Source organism: Dryobates pubescens, chromosome Z (genome assembly GCF_014839835.1).
Source record: "Dryobates pubescens isolate bDryPub1 chromosome Z, bDryPub1.pri, whole genome shotgun sequence".
NCBI lineage: Eukaryota > Metazoa > Chordata > Aves > Piciformes > Picidae > Dryobates > Dryobates pubescens.
In genome coordinates, this window is record NC_071657.1 from 116,477,320 (window position 1) to 116,501,095 (window position 23,776).

At 41.8% G+C, this 23,776-nt stretch overlaps 1 protein-coding gene across 2 annotated transcripts in view; it reads left to right on the forward strand.

Annotated features, from left to right (window-relative positions):
• The window catches only part of SFMBT2 (Scm like with four mbt domains 2), a 121,928-nt gene that overhangs the window by 35,812 nt on the left and 62,340 nt on the right, over window positions 1-23,776 (forward strand). The window contains exons 5-6 of one of the 2 annotated variants that reach the window (XM_009900248.2): window positions 18,263-18,351; window positions 21,419-21,665. In XM_009900248.2, the coding sequence (XP_009898550.1) occupies window positions 18,263-18,351; window positions 21,419-21,665 (336 nt within the window). Of the gene's footprint in view, window positions 1-18,262; window positions 18,352-21,418; window positions 21,666-23,776 lie in introns of those variants that run through there. The other variant, XM_054177977.1, reaches the window with a different exon arrangement.

The window sequence follows — 23,776 nt, forward strand, 5'->3', positions numbered from 1 at the left end:
AGTACAAGTTGTGCTGGAGAAACAAAGATACAGAAGAAAAAGAGTAATTGCAGAATGAGGCTGAGACTCTGAATAAGAAACTATATTTCCAAGGAAATATTGCAGGAAAAGGCTGCAGACATCAGGCTATTCTGAGGTGGGATTTCCTGAGATTTCTTTAGCAGCAGGTGAAATGGAGTAGATTTTTGAAAGGTACTTTTGAAATAATTTCATGTAAGATCTTCATTTGATTGTTGCAAGACCCCCCTTCCATACATTGCATAAACCAAAATCCTTCTCCCAAGATACTTAAGTGATAAAAGGGTGGATGTAAATTAATTTACAATTAAAGTCACAATGAGATGTGGTTGAGGAGGCAGTAGGAGTGCTGGCCCTTGTGCTCTCTTTAGCCACCATTTGACATTATCCAACTATTTGATGCAAACCATGTGAATACAGAACAAAATGCGTAACAGCTGAGAGTGTTCACTGTTGAGAAGATTTGCAGCCCTATTTGTACCCTTGGAGAGCTGTCATCAATAAGACTGCAATGTCATTTTTTAAGCAAATACCTCTGAAGCGTGCAGTTAATTCACTGATGTCTCTGGGGATCTCCACACCCCAAATATCCAGCAGTGAAAATAGGAGTTCTTACACACTCGTACCACCTCCTGGGACATATGCTCTACAACTACAGAGCCAGAAAGCCCCAAAACCATAGAAAAATGGAAGGACTGACCCTGAAATCATAGCAGTAGGTGCAAACTACTCCTTTTTGACATGGTTAACTAATGCCAAGCTGAATGACTTTTAAAAAAGTAAATTGTTCTTTAATAATTATTTTTGAGGTATTTCAAGTAGCCATTCCTGATAATTGCATGTAATTTTTCTTCTTCAGTCTTCTCTAACTTCCCTCAGAGGAGTTTTGGACTGGAAATGCCACCTCAAGTGTAAGACTAGGTCTAGGTAGTTGATGTGGTGATATAATACATAAAACATTGAGAGACTTAAGTGCCATTGGAGGCATCTGTGTAGACTTTAAACCCAACTGTTCACCTTCAAAGTCAGGCACAGTTTGGAGTTTTATATGAGAAGGTGACTTTCTGTGCATTCCTGTATGGTCTGGGAAGGATAAATAGCACAAGGGACTTGATCGAGAGTATGCCAATGCCGTTGTACACATTTTTTTCAGTGGATCTTTTTTGATCAAGTGGAAGGTTTAAAAGTGTTTATTAGAACTGAGCAGACATGAGAGGACTTTTTATGATCTTTTAAGCTAAGGACAAGCCAATGTGTCTACTGTTGTCTTCAGCAGAGCATACCTTCAGATGCACCTAGGGACACCTCATATTTTGCTTGTGAAGAGCGTGCATATAGCAAACTTGGGAAGCTGCTAGTGGCAGATGCAAGTGCCAGCATGATCCCAAGCCAGCTGTGACTTGTATTTGATTTTTCCCTCATTATGCATGATAATATGGGTTCCCAGTCACCATGGAAGGGGCATGCTTCTTGAAGTGGACCATATGCTCCTGGAGCCTGTGAAGCCTGTACTCTTATGCAGTGTAGAGATTGAAATGATGATCCTATAAAGCATTTTCCTGATGACAAATAAAGTCACTTCCTCTAACCCAGATTCTGGGTCAGTTCTAGCCCTTTTGCATGACACTGGGAAGCTTTTGCTTTGAATTCCCAAATGATTTGTCTCTATGTGTGTGCGCTCTCATTGATTTTGGTTACAAAAGAAGAAAAGATCGTCAACAGGCAAATAATTATGCTTGAGGACATGATGAAACTCTTCCTAAATAATGGTTCATTTTGTCTGATGAAGCAGAGCATCCACTTTCTATGTTTGTGGGGGGGGAACCCCTCAGTTTTCTCACACTGTCACTGTCAGGGATGGATAAAGAAATAAAGGGAAAGTCAGCATTTAGGTCATGGTGTAAAAATGTGGCTATTTCCTAAGGTGTTGGAGTTAATCCAGAAGGCATACGCAGGGAAAACTTTGTCAAACTCAGGAAATGATCCTGCTTTGTATTGTACAAGTTTTACTGAAGAGGCCCTGCAATGAAGATTATATAGAGCATAGAGAGGGGGAAATCTTGGCATTATTTACACCTTGAGCTTTTGACTACTGAAGCTATTTCTTCCACTGAATCCCACTTTGCTTTGAGCCATTCTCCTGTTGTCCTTGAACTTGTCAGTCTGGACATCAGCAGGTGGCTCCATTTGGAAGGCCTGATTCCTGTAGAATATCTACAAAATTTAGATAGAAACAAAGAAGCCAGAAATGCTCAGAGATTAAGAGCTCAGCAGCTGGCTGAATGAACCATGGCTCTGCACTAAGATTTATGAACCCTCAGTCAGGACAAGGGGCAGTGGACATAAACTGGAACACAGAAGGTTCCACGTAGACATAAAAAGCAATTCTTCACTTTGAGGGTGGCACAACATGGCAACAGGTTGCCCAGAGATGTTGTGGAGTCTCTGTGGTATTCAAAACCCACCAGAATGTGTTTCTGGGTTATTTGCCCCAGGTGATAGTGCTCAAGCAGGGGAATTGGACTAGGTCATCTTCAAAGGTCCCTTCCAACCCCAGCCATTTTGTGATTTAGCAGTGAAGGCATTTGGATTCATGACAGTATCATCATCTCCAGCACGTCCAAGACTGATACAGAAACTACGTTTTAGAATTCAAAGGAGGTTTGGAGCGCTGTGAAAAAGCTGCTGGTATTTCAAGATCTATAACATGTTATTCTCTCTTCAGCTGATGCCTTGCATAACATTCCACGTTGATCTCCAATTCAGATCTAAACTCTTCAAAGTTTAGAGGATGTTTTTGATCGTGGGATTTATAGTTCAAGCCCTTTTCTAGTTACAAGTGAAGGAAATAGATGTTTAGCAAGTGCAAAATGAGCCTTGATGGAGTATTTCTTTGATGGTGTTGTGATGATGATTATGAATTTACATCTTGTGCATGGGATGTTAAACACCTCGTGGGGCATGGCTGTGCTTAGACTGTACCATTAATTTCAGGAAGGATGCATGATGAATGTTCATAAGGCCCTCTAGGTTCTGATTTGTGGTGCTTACATCACACAGCCGAGAGGCTCCAAAGTGATTAAATAGGATTTGATCATTAGAAGCTGGCAATACAATTCTGATTAATTACAGAACATGCTGCAAAGAGCAAAATGAGTGTGTTTGTTTCTTTTGTTTAACATATGTTTCTGGGGTGTCAGAAGGTGAAGTCATAGTGAACGAGGCTGGTAGTCTATTTTCATGACAATGTGGGAGTGTGTTGGCTGACTGTTTGTGTCATAGGGATGGTTGGATTTCCAGTATTGTCCCATGCTCTGAGCATCAACATTGAAGTCTGGGGAGAACCTCAGGCAGATCATTAAATCTGACCTAGTGCATCCTGCTTTGCTGCTTGTACGTTGTAGCACTCTTCTTCACTACCTTGAGCACCATGGCACCAGCCTCTGCCCTGAGCCCTGCCAGAGTTTTCTCATGAGTTACCCCTCTGCTTCTCATCTCTGAGATGCATCTTTGCCATTGTGTTGGGGATCCAGGATGAAACTATTAATAGCTTGCTTTTTCTTTCAAATCACTGCTTGTGTCACCAAAAGAGGGCACAGTTTGAGCCTGCCCATCTGTGGCCATATAGCCAGGGATCATGTTTCACCTGTCTATAACCATAAGACCTGATAATCTCAGGTGGCATCAGACTAGATGCTTACATTTTAAATACATTGTCTAGGGTGAGGTGAATGTAGACTTGAGTGTCTGTCTAAAGGCAGAAAAACTAAAATATGTGCTCTTGGCTATTCTCTGGGTCTCGTGCATAGCTAGTGAATTTGATAATCATTAACCATAACTTCCATCCTTCTTTAAACTTTTAATTGGTGTTTCCCACCAGAGCTAAGAGAGTATTGTCTAAATTTATTCTTCTGTAATGTATTAAACACTATGATGCACATAATAAACTGCAAGCATCATCCCCACTAACTCTCACCTTTCTGTGCAAGATGGAAAATGAAAAAAAACCCCAACAATTCCAGAATGGTTTTCTTGGACAAGAGGTCCCTTTATAGGTCCTGTATGTTTTGGTTCTTTTGTTCATAGTGGATATTTGTTGTAGACTTTTGGCATTGCCAGGGAAAAAAAGGTAATTGTGCAGTGAACTCATTTATGCTTTATGTAAGAACATTGTGCTGCTGCACATTTGCTGCATTTTACAGAGCTGTCTCCAAAGACTAGCCTTCAGAAAGTGACTGCAGGATTTAGAAGTGAGAAAAGGCACTTAGTATGTGAGATAATTGGATAGAGTTTGGGGGCATGAGGTCAGAGCCTTGGGCACAATATTTATGCTGCAATGACGTTCCCTTACAGAATTGTCCATAACTTTTAGACATTATGCTGTGGAATCCATTCAGGGCTGGCCTGTGAGATCTCAGAGAGACAGGATATAAAAGTGCCTCTCCTGTCCATTTGTGAAGATGAGCCAAAAGGAGAGCATTTGGATCAGGACCAGGTGACCTCCAAATCTTTCCTCAAGTAGCTCCACTTTCTAGCAGCAGCAAGATCTGGTGCACTGCAGTATTGTGTGAAAGACCCACATATGAATTCATAATAACTATTGGCATGGTTCAGTGTGTGTGCAGTCGTGGTCAGAGAAGCTAATTCAGGGAATGAACCAAGCTGATGATTATATTGCAATAGTTTTGGCTGTGAATGCTGACTTGGATGGGGATTTATCCAAAGCTTATGAAGGACAAGGGGAAATGGTCTCAAGTTACACTTGGAAGGTTTAGACTGGACATTAGGTAAATCTTCTTTACTGAAAGTGGTCAAGCATTGGAACAGACTGCCCAGGGAAGTAATGGAGTCACCGTCCCTGGAGATGTTCAAAAAGCATGTAGACGTGGCACTTCTGAAAGTGGTTTAGTGGGCATGGTGGTGTTCGTTTGACAGTTGGACTCGGTCTTAAAGGTCTTTTCCAACCAAAACAGTTCTGTGATTCCATAAAGTGCTATTTGTAGGCTTTACCAGGGTGATGATGGGCAAGCAGCTCACATACATCCTTCCTCATGGCTTTCAAAACTTTTAAACCAGGATTTTACAAAGTGTCTCTGCACATCTCTGTCTACGTGTGACAACAAATCTCTGTGTCTGCAAAGGTGACTAAAAGCCTTATTGGTTTTCACTCAGAGGGGCTACAGTTTGGGGAAAAAAGCAGAGCAGCTGCCTGCCAAGTGCAGTTTTGTGCGGGGGATCTGGTGTATGTACATGTTTCTTATATGCAGGCAAACACCCAATCCCTCTTCTGCAATCTCACTCTGTGACCTGAGCTGCTTCTGAGCCCTTTGGTCAAGGTGCTGATTTAGCCCAGAAAATGGAGCTCTTAAAATTTTACTATTATTTTTTTAATCTCTATGGGATAAAAATGTATTCAGAAATTACAATCAAAACACTAGGACCCCCCTCTGACTTGAATGCCCCCAAACTGCTGATTTGACAAGGCATTCATTAAGACTCTTGGGTCTGAAGACAGGGAGTTTGAGCTCTTATTGCACATGATACATCTCTTCTGTGTGCTGAGCATGGTGCTTAATGCAACCAGAAGAAAAAATAATCAAGGAACGTACCATGGAGGCTTGGGGTTAAGTGGTGAGTGCCGTGGAGTTTGGATGCTCATTTTCACAGTGAGCTGTCACCCTAATGGACATTGATACTAATGATGGAGGAACCCCTACTGTTATATGGTTTGTTCAGAGCTCTCAAATGCTGGGCATTGTCTGGCTTTCAGAAATACCTTCCAGGAACTCTCTGTGTGTGCACATCTGAGACCATTTAAGTCAGCCATTGCTGCATAGTTCCTAATACTGTTGCTGATGGTAATGAAATTTAGTTACCTTGTACTGAGATCTGATTTGGCAGACAGCAATGTTACTGCTACACATAAAGACTGTGTTATCTCATTTTGGGTAAGAGTGAAGCGAAGATGTTTTGGAGAAGCAAAAAATCACTTGCTCTGAGTGGAACATTGTGACCTTTGCATCAGGTTTTCTCCTAATCTCTCACATAAGTAACCAAAATTAAAATTGGCCCTTTTCCAGCATTGGAGGTTACAGCAAAATCAGAATAATTAGCCTGCAGATACAAGAAACCAGATGGCTGACCCAGGTGATAAGTTTGTCTGGAGGATCTTTTATGGTCCTGTAGAAGTTGACAGGCAGCTGCTCTTCCCAATTCCAGAGAATGAAAGAATGGTTTCAGTTGGAAAAGATAATTGAGCCCAGCTGTTGACCAAACACCGCCCCGTCCATTAAAGCTTGTCCTGAAGTGCCATGTCTACCTGTTTTTTGAACATCTACAGGGATGGCAGCTCTGCCACTTCCCTGGGCAGCCTGTTCTAATACTTGACAACTCTTTCAGTGAAGAAATTTTTCCTCAAAATCAACCAAAACCTCCACAGGTGCACTTTGAGGCAAATGGGGGTGTTACTGCTGTTTGTTACCTAGTCTAGATGACAAGATTTCATGATTGTGTTCCAAGTGAAATTAATATAAAAACACTTAAAATTAAAAAAAATAGGGTTATGCATGGTAAATGCTCTAAAAGTTGAATGCTTCATCCTTAACTACATGCTGTTGAGGCTCAAGGTCTGCAGGTGATGTTTTGTTCTGGCTGAGGGACCAGGTAAATGGATTCATCCCCACAAGGCCAAAAATAGGAAGAAACAAGTTCCCTCTGCCTCTTGCCATGTCCCATCTGCATCTCACTTTCCCTCCTCCACCATTCCCACAGTCCCAAGGGAAAACAGAGTTGTGTCTCAGTGGTCCTTTCTTGCACAAAGTCTGCTTACAGTGACGTGACAAGTGCAAACAGAGCTGATAAATTTGCTGCTGTTCTTTATCTACATAATCTGATTGCAATTGATAGATAATGCCACTGAGAGAGAGCAGAGCCACTTCCCATTATCAACAAACCTCTCCTTTTTAGCCTGCCTTTTTTTTTTTTTTTTTTTTTTTTTTTTTTTTTTTTTTTTTTTTTTTGTAAATAATCTGGTGCAAGCAGAGTATTGACTTTAACTGAAGGGAAGTAATTAATCACAGTACTTATGAGTAGATCATTTACTGCAGCTTGCATTCAGGGATGGGTACCTGAGGCCATTGTAGTCAGTCAGTCAAGGCAGACTGATACAGGTTAATGGCACAGGGTCACCACACTGTTGGGATTTATTAGGCAAATTTCTTTTTTGATCTTGGGTAGTTTAACTTGTAAGCAGAAAGCAATAGCAGCAAGCTCACAGGAAGAGTGTGTCTGTTTCCATCATGTTCTGTTTGTTTGGGGTGGAGGCAGCTGAATCTACTGCGTGGAACTAAGTGCCTCTGCTGTTGCTGGTGATTACTCTCCTGCCTTTTTTTTCTTGCAGGGTAAACTGTCTTGCTAGGCTTCCTGAGCTGCAGTGGGCTAGTGGAGAGGCTGCTTTAATATCTCAGAATTGCAGAATGCAGTGGGTTGGAAGGGACCTCTAGACATCTAGTCCAGCCCCCCAGCCATAAGGAGGAACATTCCCCAACTTAGATCGGGTTGCTCAGAGCTCTATCAAGCTTGGCTTTGAATGTTGTCAGGAGTGGAGCCTCCACCACCTCCCTAGGCAACCTGTTCCAGTATCTAACCACCCTCATAATAAAGAGCTTCATCCAAATATCCAAACTTAATCTATCATTCTCTAGTTTAAAATCATTGCCACTTGCCCTCTTGTTACATGCCCTGGTAAATAGTCCGTCCACAACTTTTCTCCCACAGCATCCCACATCCATCAACCTTTCCTTCCACCTGTAATTCCTACAGCTTAATTGGAGACATAACACAGGCCACAGCAACCTTCAGGAAGTGAAAAGCAACTCCCAAACCACCCACTGCTTTTTTATTTTAAAAAAATTAAGTTAATTAAGGTCTAGAGATACCTGAGGGGATTAGTGTGCATGTCTGTGTAGGACTTGAAGGATGTTAGGAAGTAAAGTCTACTGTGAACAGTGAGACAATTTTTTGCTCATGAACTTGCTTGTTTTGTCCACAAGAATGTAAGTGGATAATTCCTGGAAACACTCTATGGCCGCAGGAAGGCAAAGTCACATTATACTGAAATTCAGTGCAATTGCATAGAAAAAACTGTAGGGGAGTTCTTCAGGCAAGAACTTAAAGTATGTGCCCATGCCTTTCTTCAGTTTTACCTATAATCAAGGGGTGCTCTTGCATGCAAAATTGGGTATTCGTGGATCAAAGTCTGTATGTTGGCCCTTTCTTGGCTCAAGACCATAATGAGTGCACCCTGAGCAGCTTTCCTTCAGAAATGGTGTAAGGCTGTTTTAGGTAGGCTAGAGAACTGGAGTACACCGACTCTTTTCACAGAATCACAGAATGCCTGGCTGGAAAGGACCCCAATGATCATCTGGTCCCTCTTTTATAGGTAATATTATAGTTTAAATGACATGGCCCAGCACCCTGTCAAGCTCCCACTTTCCCTGGGAGATGTTTCCAATGTCTAACTGTTCTCATAGTGCAACATTGTCTTCTGGAGTCCAATTGGAATGTCCCCAGGAATAACTTTTATAGCCTGTTGTACATTCATTTGAGTGAGACTAAAATGTACTGCTGATTCCAGGATTGTATTTTGAGCACTTGTATTCTTTGATGCACAGTTGCTTAGAAATTCTAGTTTTCATGAAAATCCCTTCTATATGATATTTTCTGTGAAGATTTTCTGTGTTTGTGACAGGTGATGCCTGAGTTCTGAAGTTGCTAACTCTTGATATTTGTGACTGTGTTGTTAGGAAATCAGGGAAATCAGTTCAGCAGCTTTTGATGCCTTTTTTTTTTTTCTTTCTCCTTTTTTTTTTCTTTCTTCATTTTCTGCACTGCATTTTCATTACTTTGTGATCCAATTCAAACCACAGAATTCTGCTACGTAACAACAGAAGATCGTTTGAAGTTTTAAGAACGAAAGTTGTTTGAAGGTGTCTCCAGGTTTAGTGAGTTCCAGAGGAATCTCAAACGAATCCAAAGTCAACAGTAATTTTTATACAAAATAGCATTAAATCACTCACAGCCTTTTTTTTTTTTTTACATTTGTTTCTGATTTATTTTATGTTGGAAATGCCTGATGGAGGATTTTGTACTAGCCTGGCAGAGAACGTTCCCTGCCCTGAAGGACTTGAGGGGAGGGGTCAAAAGCAGCGTAGGCATAGTGCCCTTTGGCCAGTGGCACGCACAGCAGCAGCGAAAGTACTTGTACTCCCGCCCCATTTCCATACCCAGTCTGGTTTACAAGGATCTATATAGTTCAGCAAGCCAAATGCAAATGTTTGGATTGAGCCGTTTTCTGTCAAAATGCTGCTTTATCAAAATGGAAATATTTTGTGAGAACATGTCACTTTTGACAAATTGTTTTGATGGGTGAAGTCTAAACAAATTGTTTTAGCGTTCTATGTTATTTTGATATAAAGACATCTTATTTTGACTCTGTCATTTGGACCTTTATAACTTAGTTATAACATTTATATGTTAAGACTTTTATAATGCATAAATATTGCTTCAAATGTGTGACAACGTGAAACTATCAATATTAGGAGGTTGCTGTATTTTTGTGAGATGCTTTTTCCTTTCCGAAGCCTGCATATCTTAAATGCTTGCAATATCTATATATAATTTGGGAACAACCTAAATTACTTGTTTAGAAATTATTTTAATTTTTTTTAATGAGACCCTCATATTTTAATTTATTTCATATTTATGAAATATGAAAGACTTCATAAATTTCATTTCATATTACGAAATATGAAATTCTTGTAACTTGTTACAAGAATTGCCCAGGTCCTCTGCAGCTATAATTCCTCTCCACAAAGAACTTTTTATATATGTATTTTTTTTTTTGTTCATTCCAGTTCTAGGAAGGAGTTACTTTTTTAATAATATGAATAGTTGCCACAGTGACAGTGTTGGCACTTAGCAGATTTATCCCAAAGATTTTTAAACCGCTCTATGAAGCTGTTTAAGATGCTGTTCTTCACATACGGGGAAAATTGAAATTCTGTTGTTTAGAGGTTGATGGGGTCTAGTGGGGATTCTCCAGCAGAGGTGTTGACAGGTTGCTGGTGATCTTGTGTTATTAAAGAAAAACAAAAAAACCCCAAACAAACATGAAAAGCATTTTTATTATAATTTAACATACATAGAATAGCATAATTTGATATTATTACTTCTCTTTGGCCCTGTCACTGGTGGTGGCAGCTCATGTTTTCAAAGATGGGCTGGTGTTTGTTTGTCCTCATGCCTGAAAGCTTGTACTTGATGTGCTGAAGTGGTAGGTAGATAGATGGGTGTAGGTATTCAATGATGCATTATGTATTATTTTGGAGTATCATGCATTGATTTGAAGTAATGGCACACTACTTTCTCTGTGATCTCTGGTGACTTGAAACACAGAAAATAATGGGGATGTTATCTAATTGGATTTTAGTATAGCTTTTTGCACTGTTTCCCACACTGTTCTGGAGAAACTGGCTGCTCATGGCTTGGATGGATGGATGCTTTGATGGACAGAAAAATGTATGGATGGCTGAGCTCAGAGTTGTGGTAAATGGAGTTAAATCCAGTTGGTGGCTGGTCACAAGTGGTTCCCCAGGGCTCAGTATAGGAGCCAGTTTGGTTTAATATCTTTATCAGTGATCTGTATGAGGGGATCAAGGGCATCCTCAGTAAGGAAAAAAGACTTGACAATGCTGGGTTAATAGCTGAACTTGGTGACCTGAAAGGTCTCTTCCAACCAAAATAATTGGTCCTGGTTCACTCCACTTCTATTTGTGCTTCTTATGCTTTTCCATGTGTCTGGGAAGGGCAGGAGTATCCATGCGTATGTTAAGGCTGTTTCTGTGAAGTAGAAGTCGTCTGTAACCCCATAATATATTTGTGCTATTTGTTTCTTTAAGTGAGTCTGGCAGCTGAAATTCCTGATTCTTGCTCTTGTCAATCAAGTGAATGATTTGGGAAAAAAAAAAAATCTAGTCATAAAGAAGCAACAATAATAGTGCATTCTCCTTTTATTGTCTTCTTTCAGATTTCAAAGGTTTTTCCTTATGCTTTGGCTTTGCAGTGCACTGTTCTTAAAAAAAAAAAAAAAAAAAAAAGGGGGGGGGGGTGGAAAAAAAACCAAAGGAAAGACAATGAGAATCTTCATATAAAACCATGATCTGGGAGAAGAGACTTTAACGAAAACAGCAACTACTTGGAGACTAGATAAAATCCCGTGTGTTGGTAATGTGATAATAGTATCTCATATTCATTGAATGGAGCTCCTTTGACTCAGTGCTTTCATGGGACTGTAAATGTTCTTTTAATCTCTTATTTCTCTGGAGAGGCAGATAAATCTGAACCCATTATAGGCTTGGTCTGAGACAGGGCACAGAGATTTACGGGATCGCAGTGGCAGCTGGTTGTGAATGAAGCTGCTGTCCTGGCTCTCGACTGTGTGGTTAGTAGGATTACAGGGAATGTGGTGATGCAGGGTGTGCAGTGCTCTGGTCTTTTTCAGCTGCAGTTTGCACAGGTTTCATGGTCAGCACACAGAGTACAAGCTGTGTCTTTTTAAGCACTTAGTGTTGAAAACCTTGGTGCACAGTGAGCAATGCTGATCGGTACTGTGGCTAGTAGGTGAAAGGAGGGGATTCTGCCCTCTCAGTTTTGCTGAGATCCTACCTGGAGTACTGTCTCCACCCTTGGAGTCCTCAGCACGAGGAAGACATGGACCTGTTGGAGCAAGTCCAGAGGAAGGACACAAACATTTTCAGGAGGCTGGACATCTCTCCTACATAGAAAGGCTGAAAGAGTTGGGGTTGTTCAGCCTGGAGAAGATAAGGCTTCAGGGTGACCTTTTTGCAAGCTTTCAGTACTTAAAGGGGGTCTATAAGAAAGATGGAGACAGGGTTTGTTGTCACAGGACAAGGATTAATGGTTTTAAACTCAGAGGGGAGATTTAGACTAGATCCAAGGAAGAAATTTTTTACGGTGAGGATGGTAAAACACTGGTGCAGGTTGCCCAGAGAGCTGGTAGATGCCCCATCCCTGGAAACATTGCAGGCTAGGTTGTTTGGGATTCAGAGCAACCTGAGCTAGTTTTAGATGTTCTGGCAGACTGCAGGGGGTGGGACTAGATGACCTTTAAAGGTCCCTTTCCAACAACACAAATCTATTCTACTTTGAACTTCAATCACTGACCTCATTGCAAGAGCTCCTGGTCTTCAGCTGCTTTGTGATGTCCAGGTTTGAAACAGGAAGGTCCAGCCACAGTCTGAAGTTTGCTTGGGAAAATGAGATGAAGGAGTAAAAGTGAGAAAACAATAGGGCATGGAAAGGGGAGAGAAGAATGGGAGTCAGAGAGATTGGGGACAGGGGGGGTGGAGTAGAGAAAGAAGAAGGAAGAAGTATTATTATTTGAGGGATGTTGAGTGCAATGAGTTTTCTGATGGAGTTCAGCCCTGTGGAAGGGGAGCTCAGTTTTATGACCTGTACCGTCACTTGTGCGGAAATAGAGTCTTAATTTGGAAGGGTCCTGTTTTCTTTCTGATTTAAGCATCTGCTGTAATATCTACCAAATTAGAAGCTGCTCTCCGAAATGAATATTTTTTTATTGAGGGAGGCAGGAGGGGTTTGGGTTCCTCTGTGGGAGACAAAGGTAGCATGCTGCAAAGACTACTGGGTTTTCAGTTTTGTGGATGTGGGTAATTTCACTGAGGTCTGTCAAGAGGCGGCAGAGCTTGGGCTCAGGCTCAACCAGTACAACCCAGTGCTGAGTATGGGTGCTGGTGTGTACCACTACAACCTTCTCAGGAACTGAGGAGAGAAATGTGAGATTTTTCTTAGGTCTTTCTGTAGTAATGTAGATACAGATGGATTTTTTTTTCTGTCTGTGCACTTAGTCCTCCATGAGTGCAATCTGGAGCAGAGCTATTGGCTCTGCTAAGGACCCACCTTGGCTCAGTAATATGCAGATCTGGCCTCTGTTTTGGGCTGCTTTGCTCTAAGGCAGGTGGTTCTGTGGCATTTTTATGGCAAAAAGATGCTTTAAAGCCTTTGGCCTTGGAGCTGCAGAGGTGTGAAAACAACCACCCATGCTGTCTCCAAGATGAACTGAACCTGATCCAAAGGAAGGAGGCACATCTGCGTACACAAGCTGCAGTCCATACAGGGCTGTGGTGTTTCCTGCTAAACCTGGAGAGAAAAGCAGTTACAAGAGCACTGGCATTTTGGGAGCATTATTTCATGCTACTCACGCTTTGTGTTTGGGCTATACTTTGATCTGGTGCAAGCTTTTTTCCGTGGTGAGAGCATTACTAATGCCTGTCTGCTCTCTATATAATCCACTTGTTTAATCCTTCAGTTCAATTCACTCTGTGGCCTTTGCATCAGTGAAATGACTAAAATGAGTCTTTTTTTCTGCTATCTTCTCTTTACTTCTCTTGAATCATTTCCTCTCACTGTGATAGATTTGATTGCAGTTGGCTCCCAGGCTCTCAGACCTGCACAATCTCATGTTGGTCACTTCTCTGCACAGCAGACCTTGTGTAGGACTATGAGACTTGCATTAAGATGAATCTGATATTTATAGTGATAATGAGACTCTTGGCCACCTGTGTCCTTAAGCATCAAATCCTGGTGTTCTAGAGGACCAATCAGTGTATGTTACTGTCATCTTGGTCAAGCAGGCCATTCCTGCTTAGGATATAATTTCCAAAGTAGCCTCAGTGTTAACTAGAACATCTCAAACCTCATTGGATGCATTTGGAGCCTCACTGTGAAAGACTGACAGTCCTTTTCCAAGGTGCCATCTTCACAGATGAGCTGTCTGGTTAGGGTGGGTGTGTCAACAGACATAGCTTTCACTACTTACCTCTGCTTGGAGAAGATTATATGTATTTGTATAAACATTTACTTCCTGGTCTTGTCAGCTCCCTGAATTGTGAAGAATGAGTGATGTTTCCTCCTATGCCACCCGGGCAGAAGTACCAGGAACTTTCTTAGCATTAAGGTTTATTACTACTTTTTGAGTCTGTGCAGCTCAGTAAGAGTTGACGTGACATGAATTAGGGTGAGATTAATTTGTGTTTGTGCTCATCACACTTTGTGGTTGAAGTGGCCTTATCAGAGTATGCTCATTTGAAAGTTTGAGGGAGTCATTCTGTACTCTGGGGCTTTTGTAGAAGGACCTTCCTCACTGCACAAAATGATTGTCTTTGAAAGGATTGATACATTTATTTTGCTTTTTTTCTTCTGTGTTTCTCCTACCTCCCACAGCATAATAGATGTTAGCTGAGATCCTGGAGCTAACAGCTTCACAGATTCTGGGTGGGGAAATTCACATGGGTCCTTTGGAAAGCTGGATCCATTCTAATGTGGAGAAAACATGGATGTCTGAGCCCCATGGAGCACTCCTGACTCACTGAATTTATTTATAGAAAGAAAAATGGTTTTGAAAGTAGCAATACTAGTGGGTTCCAATGAAACAGGATTCTTTCTCCTGTCCACCTTACTGTCCCACAAGTTGGCCAAACAGCTGGGCTCTAAAAGAAGTTCTTTCAATGTGTCTGCAATAGGAAAGGTTCGGTTGGCTCTCTTCCTGTAGCTAATAAACAAAAATGTGAATTAACAATCGAAAATCAGTGCTTCAGGTTGCAGGTGATGGGTCTGATAAACCAGGGAAGCACCAGCATTTCCTGCGATACATGCTCAGTTTGGGCACCCATGCATCACACCACCAGTCCTATTCTCATTTACCCAGCAGGTTTTCCTTTGAATGTCTTTAACATTTTGCTTGGCCCTCAAAGGCTTTTGCAGATACTCTGGTAATTCAGATTAATTTCATTACTACTAAAAATTAGTATCTGCATTGTAATGACTTGAACTGTGGCACTGAGAAGCCTGATTGTAATCTACAGACACAGGAAAAAAAGTGTGAATCCCTTTTCCTAAAACTTCCAGTGCAATCTTTTCTCTCCTAGAGGTTTCCAGAGTCCCTTATCTGCACCAGAAAAGAAGAATCAAAGCAAACCCACAGATACTAGATTTGGGGAAGGATGGACCTCAAACCACTCAGAATGTGGGAGCCGCTTTTTATTTCAGCTGAGTCTGTTTAGTCTGAAAAAAAGGTCACCTTGGCACTTCGGGTTTTGGGAACTTGTAATCCAGATCTGACTGTGGAGAATGGCAGTATCTCCTCTAGGTGTCAGAGAGATGTGAGGCACAGGTCTTTTAAAAAGGAGAAAGAGTTTTTTTAGAGAAGCATTAGAAGGGGGACTGACTGACAGCAAGATCTGTGAATCAGGCACCGTTAAGGCATCTCAAATTGGGCATCTGGGGATGGAGGCCCTCAAAATCTGTTGTCGACTTCTAAAATCCTATTCTGCCATCTCCCCCTCCTCGCCCCCTCCCCCTCCTGCCAGCTTTGAAAGTTTGAACCATGTTCTTTTTATCACATTTGTCATTCCTTAGTAATGAAACTCTGGCATTCAAAATTTGGCTGACAACTTTGTGGGTATGAGCCAAAATAAAGTTCAACTTACACCTTTCTCTGATGCACTGAGTTCTGTTCACAGTGAGAGGCAGAAGTCTGAACTAGAGGGACTCCAGACTCATTCATTACAACAATTACTATCTTCTCAGTGATGCCGAAACAAAGCTTGTTTTCTTTAGCCTAATGTAGGTGGATGGGAACTGATGAGGTGTATGCAACAGGAATGTTGAGACAGAAAAGTGCTGTGTATAAACCATTTCTTCTCAGGCTATTCCTTCAACTTAAATAATGTAAAGGTTGTTAATGTTCTGGAAATCATGCAAAGTCAGTGCTGCAAAAGACTCTAGAATGCTTCCAGGCAAGTTCAAGTACTATTTTATAAAGTTTAAGGTTTGCTAATTTTAAATGCATTTAAACACACTCTTACAGTCATTAAGATCTATGCACTGAACGTGTAGTTCAAGTGATATTAGGAGAACTGGCTTTTAGGGAAGGAGCACAACTTAGAAATGAGGTCCGGTCTAAGCTCTCTTGGGAATGGTGTTTGCCTTTGTCCATGGACAACTGTATGGATTCCATAAGGTATTTAGGATGTAAATTGAAAATGGGCCGGAGTCCAAGTGTGCCAAGCATGAATGCCAGATGGAAGCCCAGCCAGAAGCATGTTGTGCCAAGTTTTGTGGCAATGTCCAATAACTGTCCTTGGGCAAACCCAGTGCTCCTTTGCATTTCCTTAATTCGATGTTTGGCAGCAGGTGGCTTGAGGATGCATTTTGAGAATGCTCTGATTTGATGTCCTTGTCTTCAGGTAACAGTGGCAATATTTGGAGCCACAATATTTTCATTTTCAGTCTGAAGTCCTCCTGCTGTAACCACTGAGATTGTACCTTCTCAGAGGTCCAAAAACTCGGGTTCTGTGTTGGGGCAGTGTGGTAGCTGACATCTGTCTCTGGGAGGAATTGAGAAGTCATAGTCATGATGCTTTAAAAACATTTTGAAATCCTGATCTGATGTGTGTGAAAGCACAAAGTGATTCAGACTGGATTGCTTTTGGCTGACTACTGTTAAGCGTGGAGCAAATGACTCTGCTTCCTTTGAGCAAGACATGAGGGCTGCTATCATTCTTACAGGACAGGAGGAAATGGCCTCAAGTTTCACTAGGGGATTTTTAGATTAGATGACAGGAAAAACTTCTTCACTGAAAGGGTTCTAAAATATTGGAAGAGGCTGCCCAAAGATGTGTTGGAGTCACTGTCCTTTGAGGTATTTAGAGGACACGTAGATGTGGTGCTGAGGTACATGGTATAGTGGTGGACTTGGAAGTGCTACAATAATGGTTAGACTCAGTGATCTGAAAGGCCTCTTCCAGCCAAAACACTTCCATGATTTAATTATTCTGGACTTACAATGGTTAATTACAGCCCTTTTTAGGCTCTCTCATGGAGTGGTGGTCTTTAAACCATGTCTCCATTTTTCTGTTCAGAGAAAATGTTTTCATTTTCAAACACTTATTATTTTTCCCTTCTATATAGGTGGTATTGTATTAGCAACACAAACATATCACTGTTAGTTATCTCACACATGAGTAAGATTATTTTGGGAACATAATTTCATTCCCTTTTACACGGAGGTGGAATTGAAGTCTGGTTTCTGGGTTTCCAATTGTAAATGCACAATGCATTCAAAGGATCATCTCTATCTCTGAAGCTGAGATTTGCTGAATTTCTTTTTGGTGCCCAACTTTTATGTGTTTCAACAAGAAGTGAACCAGAATTGGAATCCCAGGGACAACATTTATACATTTCAGTTAAAATCTTAGGAAACTATGTGGATATGGATCCCTATGGTAACACAGGCTTGATCAAAAGTTATTTTTTTTGTAATTAAATAGAATTTCTTAATAAATTATTAAGCCTTTCTTCTTGGAAGTGTATTGACTTGGTAGATGGCATACAATGTTCTCAGGGTTAATTCTTTTGCTTTGTGGAGACAAACACCTGGAGTTTCTGTTGTCTTGACAAGGAACTGAAAATTTGCACTTCTCTTTTTTTTTTTTTTTTTTTTTTTTTTCTCTTTGACATCATCTGTGAACATACAGAGGGACTTGTTAAATCACATCTGAGCCAACTGCAGTGTTGTGTCTCTGGAGTGTTCAGTACAGGAAAGACATGGGGCTGTTGGAGTGAATCCAGACATGGGCCACACAAAATGATCAGAGGGCTGGAACCCCTCTCCTGTGAGGACAGGCTGATGGAGTTGGGGTTGCTCTGCCTGAAGGAGAAGGGTCTGGGGAGACCTTATTGTGGCCTTTCGGTACTTAAAGAAGGCCTATAAGAAAGATGAACAACTGCTTGTCAGGAAGTGTAGTGGTAAGATGAGGGTTAATGGTTTCAAAGTGAAGATGGTTGATTTAGATTAGATATTAGGTTGAAATTCTCTATTGTGAGGGTGGTAGACACACTGGCACAACTTGCCCAGAGAAGTTGTGGGTGCCACCCCCTTCCCCCCAGAAACGTTCAAGGTCACTTTGATTAGAGCTTTGAGTAACCTGATGTAGTTGAAGATGTCCCTGCTCACCGCAGGAGAGTTGAACTAGATGACCTTTAGAAGCATCTCCTTGAAGCCAAATCATTCTATCATTTTGCCTCTAAAATATGTGTGACAAGTCTATTATGTTAAGTCTTTCTTTTCCTTTCTTCTCCTCCTCAGCAATCAAGGAGAAATACATGGACTGGACAGAGTTTCTCATACAGGATTTGACTGGCGCCCGGACTGCACCTGCAAATTTACTGGAAGGTGTATGTATTAGATTGCAGTTTCTATCTGATACAGCATGGTGATGTGCATGCTCCAGTAGTCTTTGTGCTACCAACATGTAGGGTTCTGTGTTTGCAGTAACTGCGTGCCAGTAGCAGGGTCTGATCCAGTGCTGGCCAAAAGTCGGTGGCAACATTGCCTTGGCTGTACTGCCTTGGCTCTGCTTCTGACCCTCGGCTTCTGACCTTATTTTGTCTTTAAGATGTAGTAGTATTATGCTTAGAATGATGGGTACTCAAAGTTAGGTGGTGAGGGAGAGCATGGAGGGAGTCCATAGGAAGGACACAGCTCTTCTGTGCCTTGTTAGATACAGCAAACAGGTGACCTGAACTTCCAAGTCAGATTACCAAGAGCCCAGTCTGTGCATCACATCACAGGGTGACTTGCACTTGGGGCAGCCTCAGCTTGCCTTGGGATCTTGGACAAAAATCCTGCAGATTTGCCTTGAAATCATGGAAGCAGGACACCTTCAGGACCTGCTGTGCTCTCATGTGAATGCTGTGCAGGCATTTGGAGAGGAGACAGCACATCCTGCAGGAGACAGTTCTCTCTGTCCCTTTGTATTTAAGGCATATAGGTGAAGGCATATAGATAGTTTTACCTTTCTGTGAGTGCTCACGTTGGCTTTTCGGAAGCAAGTGTGCATCCAGGCACCATTTTTGATCATTTTGTCCTTGGTCAGTCCCACCAGCCACAGCTGCATCCCTTTTCAACATGCCAGTGCAGTATGAGCTGCCTGGCAGGAAGAATTAATGCTGTACAATCTGAGATGTGGTTGTTTCCCGCCTCCCCCTGCCCTGCCCCGTCCCCCAATGTGTTAGCTGAACAGCTCTTGCACACCCTAAATAATGCACATCCTGAGGTCTGCTGCATCCCCATTACTGGACCCTTCCCAGGTGGCATATGCAGCAAGCTGGTGGTGTCCAACACCATCTCTGGCATATACCAATGCCATCACCAACCTCCCAATTCCCTTGCCCAGGCAGAGAAAAACAGCAGCCCTAGGCAGAAATGCAGAGAGAGAAAACAGTGTGTTGGGTTCAAACAGTTTCTGACCCTTTTTCTGGTGTGTCCTGGGTTGTCGTGGTGCTTTACGCAATTTATGTGCTTGGTGCTGTCTGTATGTAATGCCCTGTCGATAGATTTGCTGCTCGTGAGTGCTGCAGGTTGTTCTTGCACTGTTAAATCAATATCTGGTGATACTTCTTTTATATTTTTACATGCTAGCTGCGCATACAAAGAGTTCTTGCAATATGGTAAACGTTAATATTTCATGCAAGCCAATTATTAATCTCAGCCGTTCAGCTCTCAGGGGTGAGTGACAACCCCTTGGCTTGAAATTCAGCGCACAAATCAGAGGAGCAGTATTTGCTTTTATAGAGCCAGGGATTTATGATGAGCTAAAAGTTAAATGAACACACCATCATTCTGTGTTAAAAGAATGTTTTGTTGCAAGGAAGCAGAGGGAAAATAAAAAAAAAAAACACCAAACCTCAAACCCATTAGATTTCTATTATGTTATTAAATTGGAACACTGCATTTTGCTATGAAATGATATTGGAAGAGATTAAACAGAAACTGGAGCTTGTAGCTCACGCTATAGAGTGGCGGCTTATAATGGCAAATACGTTGTTCTGAGAAATGTGTATTAGTCATAAAGCTGGTTAAAACTGCAGATGTGATAAAATTTTAGTTAATTCTGTTTTTTTTCAACCAAATTCTCATTCCGTTGCGTGCGTTATTTGTGGATTGAAATGTTGTGGAAATCACTTGCATGCCAAAATTTGGAATATTTTCAAAATTCAGTAGGAAAAAGAACTTCCCTTCCCCCTCTCCTCTCCCCTTTCCTCCCCTTTCCCCCCCCAAAAAGTAAGACTTTTCCTTTTTTTCTAACCACCCCTAGAAAAAAACCACTCTGGGCTGACCCTGATTTATAGAATTAATATTAGAAAAAAAATACAGTGAAAAGTTTATATTGTTTAATTAAGTAGAATGGGGGCAAACACAGGGGAGAAAGTCAAATGGAGTTTTTGATTTTTAATTTATTTTCCCTGTGCTTAGCATCTCCATTGGAGACGAATGACCCCGAATTTTTGGGTGTTTCTCAGTGCTGCTGTTAAATCCATGAAATTGGAATTTCGTGAGAACTGAAACTTAAATTTAAGAAGGGGGAAAAAAAAAAAGGAAGCAATCTAACCATTAGGTTAGTGGAAAAAAACACTCGACAACACAGAGATGTTCACAATGACAAAACAAAAACGCTAAGCCCCAAAGGTACCACACTGCAAAGCAGCTCATGTTTTTTTAATGCCTGTGGTTGGCAGCTTTGTAGGTGTAAAGTTAAGCACATGTGTAAATGGTTGCAAAAGTGGGATCACAGAAAATACTGTAAGCAAATAACCACAGTCCCTGGGATTTCTTGAGCATGGTGGCTTGACCCAACAAATCCTGTGTGCCTTGGACTTTGATCCCAAGACCACTGAAGCTGGTGGGAACCTACTATTGGCTTTGGTCTTCGGAGCAATCACCATAGGCTCTTGCACCCATGGCTGTGGGGAGTAATTTGCTCTATATGCCAGTAGGGATGGGGTAAAGCCTTTGTTGGGAAAGATTAACACACTGAGGACAGTTTCAGGGTCATGCCCAAAGTAGTTGCCTTTTAGGTAAATACCAGTGTCCAGTTCCTGTGTTTGGTTCTTATCAGCTGCAATCAATGAGAATTTGGTTTGAAGTCCTCTAGTATAACTGGGCTTGGAGTTGTTCAGGAGCATCCTGAATTAAGGAGCTTTATGAGCTGTTCCACCTTCTATTATTCTTTTTTTGTTGTTGTTGATGATGTCGGTTGAGAAATTAGCACAACTGTTGTTTTCTGTTTTACTTCTGAATTTGCACTTGGAAGACATTGGGTAAAATAGAAGAAGAACAGACTGTTTGCTGATCGCTTGGATGATGGTGTGAAAAACAAAAATAATCTTCTGCTGTCATCTGTTTCCTTGAGAAGTCTTCAAATAAAGTTTAAAATAAGGAGTTTTGCTTCTATTCAAACAGCCTCTGCGAGGAAAAAACCCTGTAGACCTCATTACAGTTGATTCCTTAATAGAGCTGCAGGATTCCCAGAATCCCTTTCAGTACTGGATAGTTAGTGTGGTTGAAAATGTTGGAGGAAGATTACGCCTTCGCTATGTGGGATTGGAGGAGACTGAATCCTATGACCAGTGGTTGTTTTACTTGGATTGCAGACTTCGACCAGTCGGTTGGTGTCAAGAGAATAAATACAGAATGGACCCACCTTCAGGTAAGGAGTCTCCTAAAAAATACTACCTCACTTTGTGCCATTTACTGATGTGTTGAGATACTTGTGGCAACTCATTTCTTCTTCTCCAGCATTCACATTGCTTTGACAGTAGTTTCTAGCTGTAATGCAGATGGCATGCGAGAACCATCTAATGTGTGTTCAAAGTGAGTTAGATAAGCTGTGTTAAATTTATTGAATAATTTCAGTTTAGTTTAATTCACTCCTGGAAGCAAGCAGTGTCCAATAAAAATAGTTCTGTGCAGTCTTTCAACAAGAAGAGCTGGTGTGGAAAGTCTAAGGATGTGTCTACTTTTCAGTGCTGCTGTAAGCCAGGTCTTCCTGGCCAAATTGCAGGCATCCTGGTGGAGGGTATTCAGATGTGCAAATCAGTTCCTGGGTGACACCTTTCAGCTCTGTTAGGCTCTATTTGCTTTCCCCTCAACCAACCCCTGTTTGTTTGTTCATGATCACACACATTTCTCTTGGGTAGCAGTAGACCTCTGTGAAATTTCCCAGTGCTGGAGGAAGTGTTTTGGGACCCTCATGGCCCCTTTAGCACAAGTCTTTCATACTCTACTGCAGCATTACTGTACATCTGTCAAGTAGGACCTGCCTTGTGTGTAAATGGTAAGAAAGTGCAGTGGGAGTGCTGGGGTTGTCTGCCTGTTCACATTAGCATGCTCATTGACAAATTATGAGGTGTCTGTTGCTAGAAGATAAGAAAATACTCCTTTGGTTAAGGGTAGACGGAATCTTTCATATTTAAAAGGTCACAAATATTGCCCTGCATTTTGTCCAAGGGACTGAAATTGTTTGCAAGTATGTCAGACCAAATTCAACATCAGGAGGCTGCAACTTGGAAATGCTCTCTGGAGTTGAGTTCAGTGTCCAAATGAGATTGGATGGAAACTGTAGTTAAGCCAGTCTTGGGTCTGAAATTGCAAGTCACAAATCCAGGGATAAGAGAAGTTGAAGTGACAGGAAACAGGTTGAAGAATCAGGCATATCCAGGCTGGGCCAGGAGGATGGGCAAGGGCAGATTCTAGGGATTAGCTGCAGACTCTGAGTGGTGGGACTGTATTTGGCAAAAGGAGCAGGATCAATGTGGCAGGGAAAGAAATGACTGCAAGGCTTACCTGTAGGGTAAGACTGGGCGTTGATAAGGTTTAGCAGTCAGGGTGTAGACTAAGGACCACAGCACACAGCCAGGATTCAGGGCTGCTTCAAGCCTTCTGGGAAAATGCTTGAAGAGGCATTCACTTGCAGGTTCTGGGGCTATCTTTGGAGATATGCATCCATCCAGGTTATACCCCATTACAGGAGGGGACGACTGGGAGGGTAAATTTTTGCCACCACCCACTAATACTGGTCAAAACTTTGTGAAAGTTTCTGGGCAGTTGGGTCTCATTTTTCTGAGGGTGTCTGGCTCTGGCTTGAGTTGGTTGTGTCAAGTTGGCTGACTTGACCTCTCTTGGAGTTAGTGATCTGATTAAACATTAGACTGTTGCATGCATGGTTCTTAAGGGGGAAAAGTATTCAGTGTCTCTATTTTTCATAAAGCTGTGGCTTATACTTCTCCTATGAAAAGAAGTTTGAGAGAACTGGGGCTGTTTAATCTTGAGAAGGCTGAGAGGGGATCTGACTAATGTCTCTTAAGTATCTGAAGGGTCAGTGTGAGGATGAAGGTGACAGTCTCTTTTCTGTGGTGCCCAGTAATAGGACAAGGAATAACAGGCGTAAGTTGGAGCACAGGAAGTTCCTCCTCAACATGAGAAACTTCTTTACTGTCAGGGAAAAAGAGCACTGGAATAAGCTGCCCAGAGAAGTTGTGGAGTCTCCTTCTCTGGAGACTTCCCAAAACCACCTGGCTGTATTACTGTGTGGCCTGCCCTAGGTGACCCTGCTTTGGCAGGGGGATTGGACTAGGTGATCTCTAGAGGTCCCTTCCAGCCCCTAACACTCAATGATTCTATACTTGGAGCCACAAAGCTGTTTGCTAAGCCCTGTGGCCCCTGTTTGCTAACTGTTTGCACCACCAACCTGGATGCCCCAGAACTAACATTTCCCATGAGAGAAGAGGTTAATGCACAGGTTTAGGCCCAGCAGAGGTG